Source organism: Diutina rugosa, assembly GCF_008704595.1.
Source record: "Diutina rugosa strain CBS 613 chromosome Unknown scaffold54_size82597, whole genome shotgun sequence".
NCBI lineage: Eukaryota > Fungi > Ascomycota > Pichiomycetes > Serinales > Debaryomycetaceae > Diutina > Diutina rugosa.
Window position 1 is genome coordinate 62,986 of NW_022995163.1, and position 12,571 is coordinate 75,556.

The 12,571-nt window shown below is 52.2% G+C and overlaps 5 protein-coding genes across 5 annotated transcripts in view; 3 read left to right on the plus strand and 2 right to left on the minus strand. All coding sequences in view use genetic code 12, as the record gives it.

Moving 5' to 3' along the window:
* Nucleotides 1-687: 687 nt before the first annotated feature.
* On the plus strand, nucleotides 688-1,572 carry DIURU_003880 (uncharacterized protein; the record flags this gene model as incomplete). Its single annotated transcript, XM_034156691.1, has 1 exon — nucleotides 688-1,572. The coding sequence occupies one exon, from the start codon at nucleotides 688-690 to the stop codon at nucleotides 1,570-1,572; it is 885 nt and encodes a 294-aa protein (XP_034011345.1).
* A 48-nt stretch (nucleotides 1,573-1,620) lies between these two features.
* On the minus strand, nucleotides 1,621-3,291 carry CPY1 (carboxypeptidase C; the record flags this gene model as incomplete). Its single annotated transcript, XM_034156692.1, has 1 exon — nucleotides 1,621-3,291. One exon carries the CDS (start codon nucleotides 3,289-3,291, stop codon nucleotides 1,621-1,623), a length of 1,671 nt encoding a protein of 556 aa, XP_034011346.1.
* A 1,229-nt stretch (nucleotides 3,292-4,520) lies between these two features.
* PRR2 (Prr2p) lies at nucleotides 4,521-5,231 on the plus strand (the record flags this gene model as incomplete). Its single annotated transcript, XM_034156693.1, has 1 exon — nucleotides 4,521-5,231. The coding sequence occupies one exon, from the start codon at nucleotides 4,521-4,523 to the stop codon at nucleotides 5,229-5,231; it is 711 nt and encodes a 236-aa protein (XP_034011347.1).
* Nucleotides 5,232-5,437: 206 nt separating this feature from the next.
* Nucleotides 5,438-6,898, plus strand: SHM1 (glycine hydroxymethyltransferase; the record flags this gene model as incomplete). Its single annotated transcript, XM_034156694.1, has 1 exon — nucleotides 5,438-6,898. One exon carries the CDS (start codon nucleotides 5,438-5,440, stop codon nucleotides 6,896-6,898), a length of 1,461 nt encoding a protein of 486 aa, XP_034011348.1.
* Nucleotides 6,899-11,718: 4,820 nt separating this feature from the next.
* The window catches only part of DIURU_003884 (uncharacterized protein), a gene marked incomplete at both ends in the record, with an annotated part of 2,866 nt that continues 2,013 nt past the window's right edge, over nucleotides 11,719-12,571 (minus strand). The window contains one exon of the mRNA XM_034156695.1: nucleotides 11,719-12,540. Within this exon, the coding sequence (XP_034011349.1) occupies nucleotides 11,719-12,540 (822 nt within the window). The remainder of the gene's footprint in view (nucleotides 12,541-12,571) is intronic.

Genomic DNA, 12,571 nt, shown 5'->3' on the forward strand with positions numbered 1-12,571 from the left:
TCGCGACCATTGGTGAAAGTAAACAACGGCGTTTAAAGCTTCATCAATCAAGTCCAGCTCATGAGAATGGCGTGATTTTGTTTTGTGAAGTAAACAAATGATTGAGGTGGTATTCATCTTCAATTCGCATCACGACGATGATGTTGTTTTCTAAAGTAAGCGATGACCACCATCAACAACAGTGCCCACAACAACAACAACACCATTCTTTCCCCCCTTTAACGCATTCTCTAAGTTTGATACCATGGAGTATTCATTCATTATTGCTTAACTTATTATGCTAACCCCCATCTTTGTCGACATTTGATACCCGGACCATACCACCACCAAATGCCCTTCTCCACCACCTAAAACTCACAATCGGTTGACTATGCGCTGGCTGATCACGACGACAATCACGACTATCCCAAATATCACCGGTTTGACCACCGCCTGGGCCATTGTCATCATCGTCTTCATCAATCGATTCATGGAGGAAAACTCCGAGCAAAATTCACAACAAATCGGCACTGCGATAACCACAATCGCTCGATTGCGTCACCGATTATCTCCGACGGTTCCAAGCCGTTTTGTGGGTCTCGTGACACCCCCTATTGTCCCTCACCCCCTGATCCCCTGCACCTCGGCTATCACCAATCCACCCGTCACGAACGGGTCCGGAACTGATTACAACTGCTCTTACCAGTTATGTCTCCTCCTCGATCACCATCGGCGCTGCCGGCGCCCAGCTACCACCACGACACCAAGCCCGAGCCCGACGTGGCGCTAGCGCTGGCGATCGAGCTGCTTGGAGCGCACCAGCAGGCGACCGACGCCACCGTGGAGGCGTTGGCAGATACGGTTAACCGATTACAGGTGGCGTGGGACTGCTCTCGGGACCTACAGAGCGAAGCAGCTACCCCTCTGGTGACAGCTACCTGGAGCCACGTTGAAGACGTTAATGGCGATAATGAAGCAAACGAAGCGGGGACGGTGGTCAGTGACGTCTTGTGTGAGTTTATCCGCTTCCATCTACCAGTAAATGGTCAAGTACGCCACTGGAAACAGTTCATTGAAGCCGTATCGGGGAGGGCAACTGAAATAGGGGTACCGCCACGGAAAGTTAACGGGTCCATGAATACCATGGTGCTGATCCCGTTATTTGAACAACTACAGATCCACCATACTTTCAGTGGGGATGACTATAATGATGATTTTGATTCCCTCCAAAAGAAACTTGATGAGCGGTTGGCTGGTGACCATGACAAATTCAGGCAAGCGTACCATCATGCGGCACTAAAAGATGCTAGCTGCTGGCCTCGGTTTACCCAGTTTGTGTCCACATTGCCGCAGACCCTCCCCTATGAGTATACTCTGGAAGACTGGTACGCTATGACACAGGTGCTACTTCCTTACGAGCAATGGCCACCAAGTTTCCGCCGCCACTACGAGTATGAAATACTTTTGTATATGACCGTTATGTTTAAAAGAAATTGGAGCCTCCAAAGCCATGAGGTCATCACGATGCTTGAAAAGTTTACCAAGCCCCTACCGGAGAGGAAACGGTCATCTAAACGATCACCCAGAGATTGAAATCTGACGGTTACTTAAGACGTTTATTTATCACGCACTTATGAAGGTTTATTGCAACAACTTCTTTTCCAACTTGTAGTTGCCCTTGATCCATCTCAGGAGCATTTCCAACGACAGCTCGGGCTGGTCGTAGGGGACCATGTGGCCACCGTCGAACAATCTCAAGAAAGTGAAGTGTTCGTAGTTCTTGACGGTACCCGCCTTGGTCGAGGCGAGGGGCGAGTCAAACACGGCGCCGCCGAGAGTTCTCAACTTACCCTTGATTTCGAAGGGCTTTTCCTCAGCCGAGGCAAAGGCATCGCTGTGCTTCCACGGCAACACGTTGGTCCACGCCTGGTTGCCCAACCAGTTGCAGATGAAGTCCTTGTCGCCGGCGTAGATGAGCACGGGCAACCCTCTTTCAAGCAAGTCGGTGACGGCTCTGTGGTAGGGCTTCATCCAGTCGCCGGCGAACAAGAAGTTCTTGTTGATGTCGAAGTTGCACCCCTGGTAGGAGTCGACCTCGACGCCCAACGCCTCCATCACTTCCTTCTGGTTCAAGTACTTGTCGATGTAGTCCAAGTCCTCGTAGCAGAGCGACGACCCCTCGCAGTTCTTTCTGATGTCGTACACGTTTTTGCCCGTCTTCTGGTAAGGGCCCATTTGAGCGTTGTTGCAGTAGATGGTGGCGGGGACACACGACCACACCGACTCGGAGTCGTAGCACAGTTGAATCAACGACAAACAGCGCGGGATCAGCTTCGCCATCAGGTCACATTGTTCCTGGTCCAACACGGGGTCGGCGCCGCCCTCGCCGCAGGCCATGGGCTGGTAGTATTCGTATTGGGTCAAAGGGTCAGTCAACCCGTTGCCGATGAGCACCGAGGTTAAATTGAAGTTGCGGTCGTCGTGGCTCAAGATCTCGGTGGCAAACACGGGGATGTAGTGGCCGGCGTACAGCTCACCAGCGATGTGGAAGTCGTTCTTGGCGTACTGGGGGAACTGCTTGAAGAACAACGAGAGGAACGAGTACACGTCTTTGCCCGCGGCAACGGTGTCCGACACCAGCTGCGACGAGTACAGGTAGCCGACGTTGATCGGCTGGTCCAAGAAGATGACGTTGGCGTTGTTGTTCCACGAGTAGTCGTTGGGGATCGGCTTCAAGGCGGGGCCGATCGAAGCGGGGCCCAATTCAAAGAACAAACCAGTAAGCGACGAGCAACCCGGGCCGCCGTTAAGCCACAAGATGGTGGGGTCCTTCTTGGGGTCGCCTCTCAGCTCGAAAAACCAGTAGAAGAAGTGCTTGTCCTCTTCCAAGTCGTCGATGTAGCCCGAGTACTGTTTCACCTTATCGATGCCCAACAGTTCAGGAGTGGACTTACCCCTCAATTGGTAGTTGGGGTGCTTTGCGTCAGTGACGACAAACTGCCAGTCGGGCTTGAACCCCAGCAATTTCTTCGCCGGCGCCTTAAAGTCCAACTGCGCCACGGCGTCGGGGAACTCAAGCATCATTTCCGCCCACAATTGCGCCTGTTCCTTGGGCACTTGCAACTTGTCAATGACGCTGGCAATGGCGTGATGGCCGATGGCGCCGAGCGAGCCCAAGTTCTGCTTAAGGGCGTCCAAATGGTCGCCGACGTTGAACCCTTCCTGGAGCTGGTTGGCGGCGTCAAGCACTTGCTGGGGTAAAGTCAACGCCAGCGCTCCCGCGAGCACAAGCGACAAGTGGGAAACTCTCATAATTCAGCGAATACTAGAGGGTTTTCGTAGTGGAGTTTTGATAAGGGGGCTGGATGAATTATAAACCCCGGGTGGCGGCCGCTGGGTGCGAATGGGGGGAGGGCCGGGGCTGCGTAACCAGAGGGGGTCTAATATTGCTATCTCTGAAATTTCGGGGCTGTGGTTGTCCCAGCAACCAAGCGAGAAAAGTAAGGGTCGAGGGGGTGGTGTCTTAGAAATGGTATATGGTACTGAAAAAGTGGTACTTATGGGCGATTTGAGGGGGTTTCTTCGAGCCCCCTCTCTGGTAGCGATTGCGCCGTTTAGAGGAACGGGTTATCATTGTGCAGGAAGGCGCATGACCCGTATTGAGACAATCGAAGGCACTAACGGCAAGTGAGACAAGCTGTATGGCAGCAAACGGTCAGATTTGGAGGACGTCTTTATTTGAGGTATAATTAGGGTTGATTGGTGTATAGGTTCAGTTGTTATTCCCTCTGTTTTTTACGTGGAATTGGTAAATATTGTGGGAGTTACACTAAGGGGTAAAATAGGGATTAAAGGCCGAGGTCGGGCCCTTCTTTTTTTTTTTGATAACACAAGTTATAGGCTGAGGAAGCGAGCCAGACATGTACACACCTTAGTGGTGATGGAACAGATAGCCCTAAATCGAAAAATTTAAAGGAGAGTTATAGAGATGGCCGAAGATGACCATTTTGACTCGTTTGAGAGTATAGTCGTCTTCTAATTTCACAATTAAGCCATACAGTTACACTAAAATACGAATTTTCAGTTTGTTAGTGGTGGGGTCTTGGTCTCGGCTTTGGTTATCACTATCTGTGGTAGTCTTTGTCACGTGACTTATCGCCTTCCACCGATAGCCGCTTTATCCCACTCGCAAATCGTCCAATTGTGTATTTGACTCCGAACGACGACTAACCCTATTGAATACCCACTTTTCCAGTAAAATTTAAGGCTTCCCCGGCTGTTTTTACCTTCTAGTCTTAGTTGAGACCATCATTCATCCCTATCTTTGTCGGTGTTTGCCGTCGGACCCCCCTCAACCGCTCTCACTATCCTCTCGCCAAAACGTCCACAAAACACCGCCAAACTCACCGTTTACGACTTTGTTCGGAACCTAAAGTTAATCATTATAAGGTTAAAAGCTTATTGAACACAAACATTTGAGTCACACGACGGTATCTCCCCCTCAATTCCATCTCATCTCATCATTTACCAAAACTCGATAAATGTTGGGCACCGGGAACACCAGCAACGTGGTGGTGGCGAAGGGGTACGCCGTCAAGCGCTACCACGACCGCCGCGCCGGCGAGTCCCGCAAGCAGTTCCGCCTGCGGGTGGAGCTGGAGTACCTATTGCTCAAACTGTTGGACCACCCTCACGTGGTGGCGGTGGCGAAATTCACCACCAATTGGCTTGGCGACACCCCTAAGATGTACATGGAGCTTGGGAAGCCCAATTGGTGGCTTAATTGTCAGAATAAAGCCGAGGCGATGGCGCAAATCGTCATGGCAGTGGTGTATTTGCACCACCAAGGGATCGCCCATCGCGACTTGAAACTCGATAATACGGTGATGGTGGGCGGTCTAGTGAAGCTTGTTGACTTTGCTGTGGCCACGAAAGCCGTGCCAGCGGTGGGATTGGTCGGTCTGGCGCTGTATGTGGCTCCGGAGCAGTATACCCAGATTTCCTATTTGGGCGCCGCCTCCGACGTGTGGCTGGTGGCGATGATATTTGTGAGGCTATTTAAAGTGGCGCCGTGGTGGAAACTGGCCCATATCTCGGATTTGGTGTATCAGGAGTATGCTGGTGGGGGAGCGCTTCCGGCGCCGGTACCGGAGTGGGTCGCACAGGCACTCACGATCGACCCCGAGCAGAGGCCATCTATGGACACCATCGCCCTGCTTGTCGACCCCCATGCTATCACCGACGCCCACTGACTCAGTTTGCGGTCTATTTGACTCGTTTCCACGTCTATTTTTTGACTCTTTTCGGTCGTGGTCTGACTCGTATTCCCCACTTCGCGGTGACTCGGAATTTTCCACGCTTCGGCGATCGCCGCGCCCGCGCGCACCCCTCATTAAAACCACCCTCACGGCGCCCACATATATAAAAGCCAGCGGTCCCCCCCAAACCATCCCCAAGTATGCTTTCCCGCACCGCTGCCCGCCCCGTCGCCCGCGTGCTTGCCCGCCGCGCCTACGCCTTGCTGGCGCTGGCCCGCGCCTTGATCTCCGAGCCCGTCGCCGCCGTCGACCCGGAGATGGCCGACATCCTCGCCCAGGAGCGCCACCGCCAAAAGCACTCGCTCACGTTGATCCCGCTGGAGAACTTTACTCTGAAGGCCGTCATGGACTTGTTGGGGTCGGAAATGCAGAACAAATACTCCGAGGGTTACCCCGATGAGCGCTACTACGGGGGTAATGAAATCATCGACAAGGCCGAGAAATTGTGCCAAAAGAGAGCGTTGCAGGCTTTCGGTTTGGACCCGGAACAGTGGGGGGTCAATGTCCAGTCGTTGCTGGGTGCCCCCGCCAACTTGTACGCCTATTCCGCCATCTTAGAGGTGGGCGACCGCATCATGGGGCTTGATTTGCCTCACGGGGGTCACTTGAGTCACGGCTACCAGACCCCGACCACCAAGATCTCGTACGTGTCGAAATACTTCCAAACCATGCCCTACCGTCTTGACGAATCTACGGGTTTGATTGACTACGACACCTTGGAAAAGAACGCGATTTTGTTCCGTCCTAAGGTGATTGTCGCCGGCGCCCTGGCCTATTCGCGGACGATTGACTACAAGAGAATCCGGGAAATCGCCGATAAGGTCGGTGCCTACGTTTTATCGGATATGGCCCACATTTCCGGTCTTGTGCTGGCGGGCGTCGCTGCCCTGCCCTTCCCTTACTCGGATATCGTCACTACTACCACTCACAAGCTGTTGCGTGGTCCTAGAGGGGCGATGATCTTCTTCCGCAAGGGGATCAGAAAGGTCACTAAGAAGGGCAAAGAAATCCCCTACGACTTGGAGAGAAAGATCAACTTCTCGGTGTTCCCTGCCCACCAAGGGGGGCCCCACAACCACACCATCTCGGCGCTCGCGGTGGCGTTGGGCCAGACTCAATCGCCCGAATACAAACAGTACCAAAAGGAAGTCGTCGACAACGCCCAGGCGTTCGCTAAGCAATTGCAGACTGCTGGCTTTGACCTTGTTTCCGGTGGCACCGACTGCCACTTGATTTTGATCGATTTGAGATCGAAGGGCATCGACGGCGCCCGCGTCGAAGCGGTGTTGGAACGCGCCAACATGGCCGCCAACAAGAACACTGTGCCTGGTGACACCTCGGCGTTGTTCCCTTCGGGTTTGAGAGTGGGTACTCCCGCCATGACCACGCGTGGTTTCGGCCCTGAAGAATGGCAAAAGGTCACCGACTACCTCCAGCGCGCCGTCGACATCTCCATCGAATTGAAGCAAAAGGAGGAAGGCAAGTTGGCTAAGGATAAGTTGGCGTCGTTCAAGAAGTTGGCCGACGCCCTGCCCGAAGTGAAGCAGTTGGGCGATGAGGTGTCCAAGTGGGCCGCCACCTTCCCCGTCCCCGGTGAGTAATCGGCGGGTAACTCGATGAGCAACTTTAAATAGTCTTTATAGAATAAACCTAAGTGACGATATCTAGTAGGATTCGGAGACGAGGAGTTATTGCTATTGGCGATCTGCTTTCTTGTCCCATTGCAAGGGAGCGCTGGTTGGTGGGACCTGGGCCGAGGGTTGAAGGCAAAGCTTTGGGCGAGTGCTTGTTGTCTGACTAGTAGGCGATTGTCAAGATATGTAGGAGCCGCTGCTGGGGGGGGAACAGTTGAAGATAGCCAATTTGACATGGCACGCTGCTTCCTCATTATAAATCGAAGAACCGCTAATTCTTCACCACGATACACCAAACGCTTTGCCAGATAATTAAGAATATAGACGTGCTGACCAACGAAGATTAAGTCGGCTCGACTTAGTAACAGTTGGCTCCTGATCCTCTTCCCGTCTATCATTTAGATCTCCTAAGTTATCATAATCTCTCACTCTACACTACCTGGTAGTAACTACCGCCCCAAAATCCTACGATTATGGTTACTGTTTGGCAGACGTTTTGTGTTATAGATGGAACGATGTCATTATCAACCAAGCGTTAATGCTTTCGTACTCTCCTCATAATTCCGACGCACTTTCTTCATAATTCCTTCGCTCCCTCCAAGCTCGCCACCACCTGGTAGCCAAAGTAGAAATGCTGTAGCCAGTACTTAGTGGTGGCACCGTTGTAGCTGTAACCAATCTGTACCGGTACATGTTGTGTTGGTGGCATATAGTGGATGCATACGTTTTCTCTCCTAACTTCTCGAGGTAAAGACTACTAACTACAAACCAAATCTCAGATTCTTCATTGCGCCATGATCGCTAAAAGCTCTTGACACGGCTCTTGCAGCGTTGAGGGCCCCTTAATTGCTCACTAGGTTCGAGAGGGCCTGTGGAGTTGAAGGCTTGTCGGCAGGCACCACAAACACTGCTTCATCAAAAGGAATGGGGCGTGGCGACGGAGAAAGGCCCATTGCTAATTCCGCCAAACACAGTCGTATCACTGTATATGTGGCCCGATTTTGCATCCGGAAAATAGGCAGTCTGAGCACTTTTAGTGTTCACCAACACCATGAGCCCACTTTTGATAAAGACAAGTAAATCTCAGCATTCATAATTGTGAAGGGTCTTGTATTCATTCAGTGTTTACAGTTATTGACGTCTGTGGCTGGTGACATAAATATAAGCTCAGAAAATTCCACCATTTATGAGGGACACAGCAAGATCGTGCCACAATCTCTTCCTGGACTGCATTGCGTGACAGGATGAACCTTGGCGGCGGTGAAGTCTTTGACAACTGTATGGTTTGCCATTTAGCAAACTTTGTCCAATTTTATCCCACTTCTAGCAAGTGTATACCAAGATGCAAGTATACGACATCGTTCGAGAAAAACCCAGCAACACGCAGGTCTGGAGTTTCTTCAGGAAAGATTATAATACGACTTGCACTGATATTACCCACCGTGTCGAATTAAGTATGCCTTTGAGCGAAGACGCAAAAGATAAAGTCGTACAGTGATATCTGCTGTAGCATTGATTTGAGCGCCGCTCTCAGGGCTCACAACCAATCTCGCAGCCGATCTGCGGGCCCACCGCTGGATCCCTGCACAAACATCAACGCCAGTTCCTGGACCCAGCAATTTGTTTGAAGCCAGTTAAAACCCCCAGCGCCCAGCACCTCCGCCAGTGCCGGTGCCAGACTCCACAACCGGTCATGGGGCCGAATATGGGGCCGGTCTCAGAGACCACCCCCTTCACCAGCAGCGGTTCTGGCGCTCAGCGCCTTCGCCAGCGCCGGATTCAGGACCCGCAACCGGTTCAAAATCGATCTTAGCACCAGTTTCACCACCGGGCTCAGCCGGCAGTTCCAGAAGCAGTGTGGGCGCCAAACAAAGTCAGCCTCCAAAATCTTCTCCACTCCCCGTATTGTGGTACTTACTCCCCCCCCCCCGACCTATATAGCTATATATACTGAGCCTGGGATCTCGTCGGATCAACCAGTAACCTTCCTCTTCTCCACGCATCGTTCCACAACGTCGGTCCCCTTTGGTCCAGGTTCATCGCCCCTCGCCTGATGACCTGGTCGCCCCATCCACAGTACATGTGGGTCCACTCTAAATCTAAATTGGACCCACATGTACTGTGGACAAGCTTAGAGATGTTAGTAGTTTGCTCTTAGCTGGAAGTTCAACTTGTCAATGGTACGTACCTTGCAATTTGCGCTTGAGCGACTTTGATTGTGGACTAGCGTCCCCTGTGAAGTTAGTAGTATGTAGTCATCTGTTCTCAAGTAAATTCTTGACCTGTAAATGGTCTCAGGAACGATACTTACCTGTTCTGGTGTCACCCTATCCTACTTCCCGGCCGGTAGGTGACAGTGTACCGTCCAGGGAAGTGGGGGTAAAGCCGTGCCCTCGATACCCCAACAGCAGCACCATACTCATCCACTGAGCGGCGCGCACCGGTGGACGAGGCCAACCCCTCAACTACTCCCAGGACAGGGGGTCAGCGAAACTGTCCAAGGAGGGGTAAGGCCGTGCTCCACCTCACCCTGCAATGGCATCTTTTGCACTCTTGTGGTCACCTACCGGAGTCGGATTGATTCTCTCAGGTGACGGAGTCGAATTGACTCATTCAGGGAACGGAGATAGGATGACGCTCAACGTTCAGGTATCGGAGTCGAATTGACTCATTCAGGGAACGGAGATAGGATGACGCTCAACGTTCAGGTAACGGAGATAGGTTGACACCCCTTATTCAAGTAACGGAGATACAATGACACTCTCGTTCAGATAGGGTTGTCGGANAGATTGACTCATTTAGGGAACGGAGATAGGATGACGCTCAACGTTCAGGTATCGGAGTCGGACTGACTCATTCAGGGAACGGAGATAGGATGACGCTCAACGTTCAGGTAACGGAGATAGGTTGACACCCCTTATTCAAGTAACGGAGATACAATGACACTCTCGTTCAGATAGGGTTGTCGGAAGACACTCACGTTTAGATAGGGAAGCCTGATGGATACCTTCGTATCGGAGTTGAATTGACATTCTCAGGCAACGGAGATAAAATGACACTCACGTTTAGAAAGGGGAGTACCAGCGACTCCCCTTGTTTCCCTTTTATGGGACCAACTCACCCAACGTCTGGCAGGGGGGAGTCTGATCCCGCCTCAACTTCCCAGTGGCACGCCCCGGTAGGTTGAGGTGTCGACCCTAAGCAACTTTTCCGCGGTCCCGGATCGACGTCGTTTAAGACCGGCGGACTGGAGGGGGTAAGGGCGAACGGCCCTTACCAAGGGGTGCCGAGGCCGGGTGGACCTCGACGGGTGCCGAGGCCGGATGGACCTCGACGGGTGCCGCCCCCGCAAGGGAGACGACGGGTGCCGCCCCCGCGAGGGAGACGACGGGGTGTCGCAGCCGCCAGGGCGTTGACGGGGTGTCGAAACCCGCGAGGGAGTCGACGGGGTGTCGCAGCCGCCAGGGCGTTGACGGGGTGTCGCAGCCGCCAGGGCGTTGACGGGGTGTCGGAACCCGCGAGGGAAACGACGGATGCCGACCAAAAGTTAGGTAGGCACATTGAGCGGCAAGGTTGGTGGGCGCCCTCCTTACCCCTCGGGTTTGGCAACGCGTCCAGCTAGTTGTAATTCCAGCCGGTCAATCAGCGTTGCTGCCACAGCGCGGAATGGTGCCCGGCATCACGCTCAGCTAGTTGTAAAAACAGCCGGTTGATGACGGAGTTGCAGCCACGGCGCGCGTCTGGTGGCCTGGCGCCGATCCCGATAAATCTTTCTCTCTTGTGACCTCACTCTTTTGATTTTTTTTTTTTTTTTTTTTTTTTTTTTTTTTTTTTTTTTTTTTTTTTTTTTTTTTTTTTTTTTTTTTTTTTTTTTTTTTTTTTTTTTTTTTTTTTTTTTTTTTCTTTTCAGTGAAATTTGGTGAGCCCNTTAATCTCTGTAACTTCACAATGGGATCGGCTCATCGAAAGGCAAGAGTGGTGGTGAGCATGTATTCTCTCTTCCCCCTCGGTCAATATTTTTTTCCGGCAACGCGCACGGCTGGATGTGCACCTGGTAGTTTTGGGGTCGTGCCTCACCCGAAAGCAACATCGTCCGAAGACGGGTGTTGTTTTTCGCGCTCACGGTCGAACTCGGGTCCCACACAATTCGTGGGCGGCGATAATGGCGAAGAGACATCCAGCTCGAGGGTCACTGCCTGGGCAGCAACCCCGGAGCGTATAATGGGAATACCGGACGTCCTCTTGCTGGAAGCAGCCCCCCCTATCCAGCCGGCGCCGCCATGGCGCGGGTTCTTCAGCCGCTGAACTTCTTGCGACTCGTTGTGGTTGTCTTTGGCCTCGCTTGGCTTCAAATGATCGACGTGATTTTTTGCTTTGGTTTCCAGGGGTTATGCTCCATTTGCTGACCTTTACTCTCGTTTGCACGATTCACTAAGCAAGGTAGAAGGAGCAGTCATTAGGGGCGGTGCAGATCCCCTTGTCTTCAAGTTTCCGGCACCGTTGAATAACATCGTCGTAAGCGGCCTTGATGTCTTTGTGACCCGCACGAAGCTGGTTGTTCACGCGACTAAGGCCGGCGTTCTTATCCAAAGCCACACGAAGTTCGGCCTCCTTTTGTTGCCCCAATTTGGAAACCGCAACGGCCACTAACTGCTTCCAGTAGGCAAACTTAGCGTCCGCCTCTTGCTTCACTTCGACAACGTCAGCGTCCTTTTGTTGCTCCAAACGGGCAAACCCAGCGGCAGCTTCTTGCTTCCAGTTGGCAAACGCAGCTTCCGCATGTTGCTTCAAAAGCGCAAACGCTTCAACATATTAATTAATTCGACAATTTCAGTGTCATGTTGCACCAAGTGCTCAACCTGTTGCATCAAGTGGTCATACTGTTGCTTCAAGTCGTCATACTGTTGCTTCAATTTGGCAATGTCAGCGTCCTTGTTTTGCAATTCACCAATTTGTTGCTTCAATTTGGCAGTTTTAGCGTCCTTCTTTTGCACCAACTGATCATTTTTATGCGCCAAACCGGCAATTTCAGCGTTCTGTTGCTTCACTGTGCCACGAAGGTTAGCGTTGGCTTGCTGGAGCGCATCAATTTCGGCGTCCTTGTTGCGCTCCAAACGGGCAAGCTCAGCGTCCTTTTGCTTAACCACGCGACCAAGGTTAGCGTTGGTTTCCCGGAGCGCATTAATTTCGGCGTCCTTTTGGCGCTCCAAACGGGCAAGCTCAGCGTCCTTTTGCTTAACCACGCGACCAAGGTTAGCGTTGGCTTGCTGGAGCGCATCACTTTCGTCGTATAATTGGCATTCCAAACGGGCAATCTTAGCGTCCTTTTCATCAAGCGTGCGACAAAGTTTATAGTTGTCGCTATAGAGCTCACGACTTTCGTTGTCCTTTTGGCGCTTCAAACGGGCAAGCTCAGCGTCCTTTTGCTTAACCACGCGACGAAGGTCAGCGTTGGCTTGCTGGACATCACCAATTTCGGCGTCCTTTTGGTTCAAACGGGCAAGCTCAGCGTCCTTTTGCTTAACCACGCGACCAAGGTTATTGTTGTCGACCTGGAGCGCATCAATTTCGGCGTCCTTTTGGCGCTTCAAACGGGCAAGCTCAGCGTCCTTTTGCTTAACCACGCGACGAAGGTCAGCG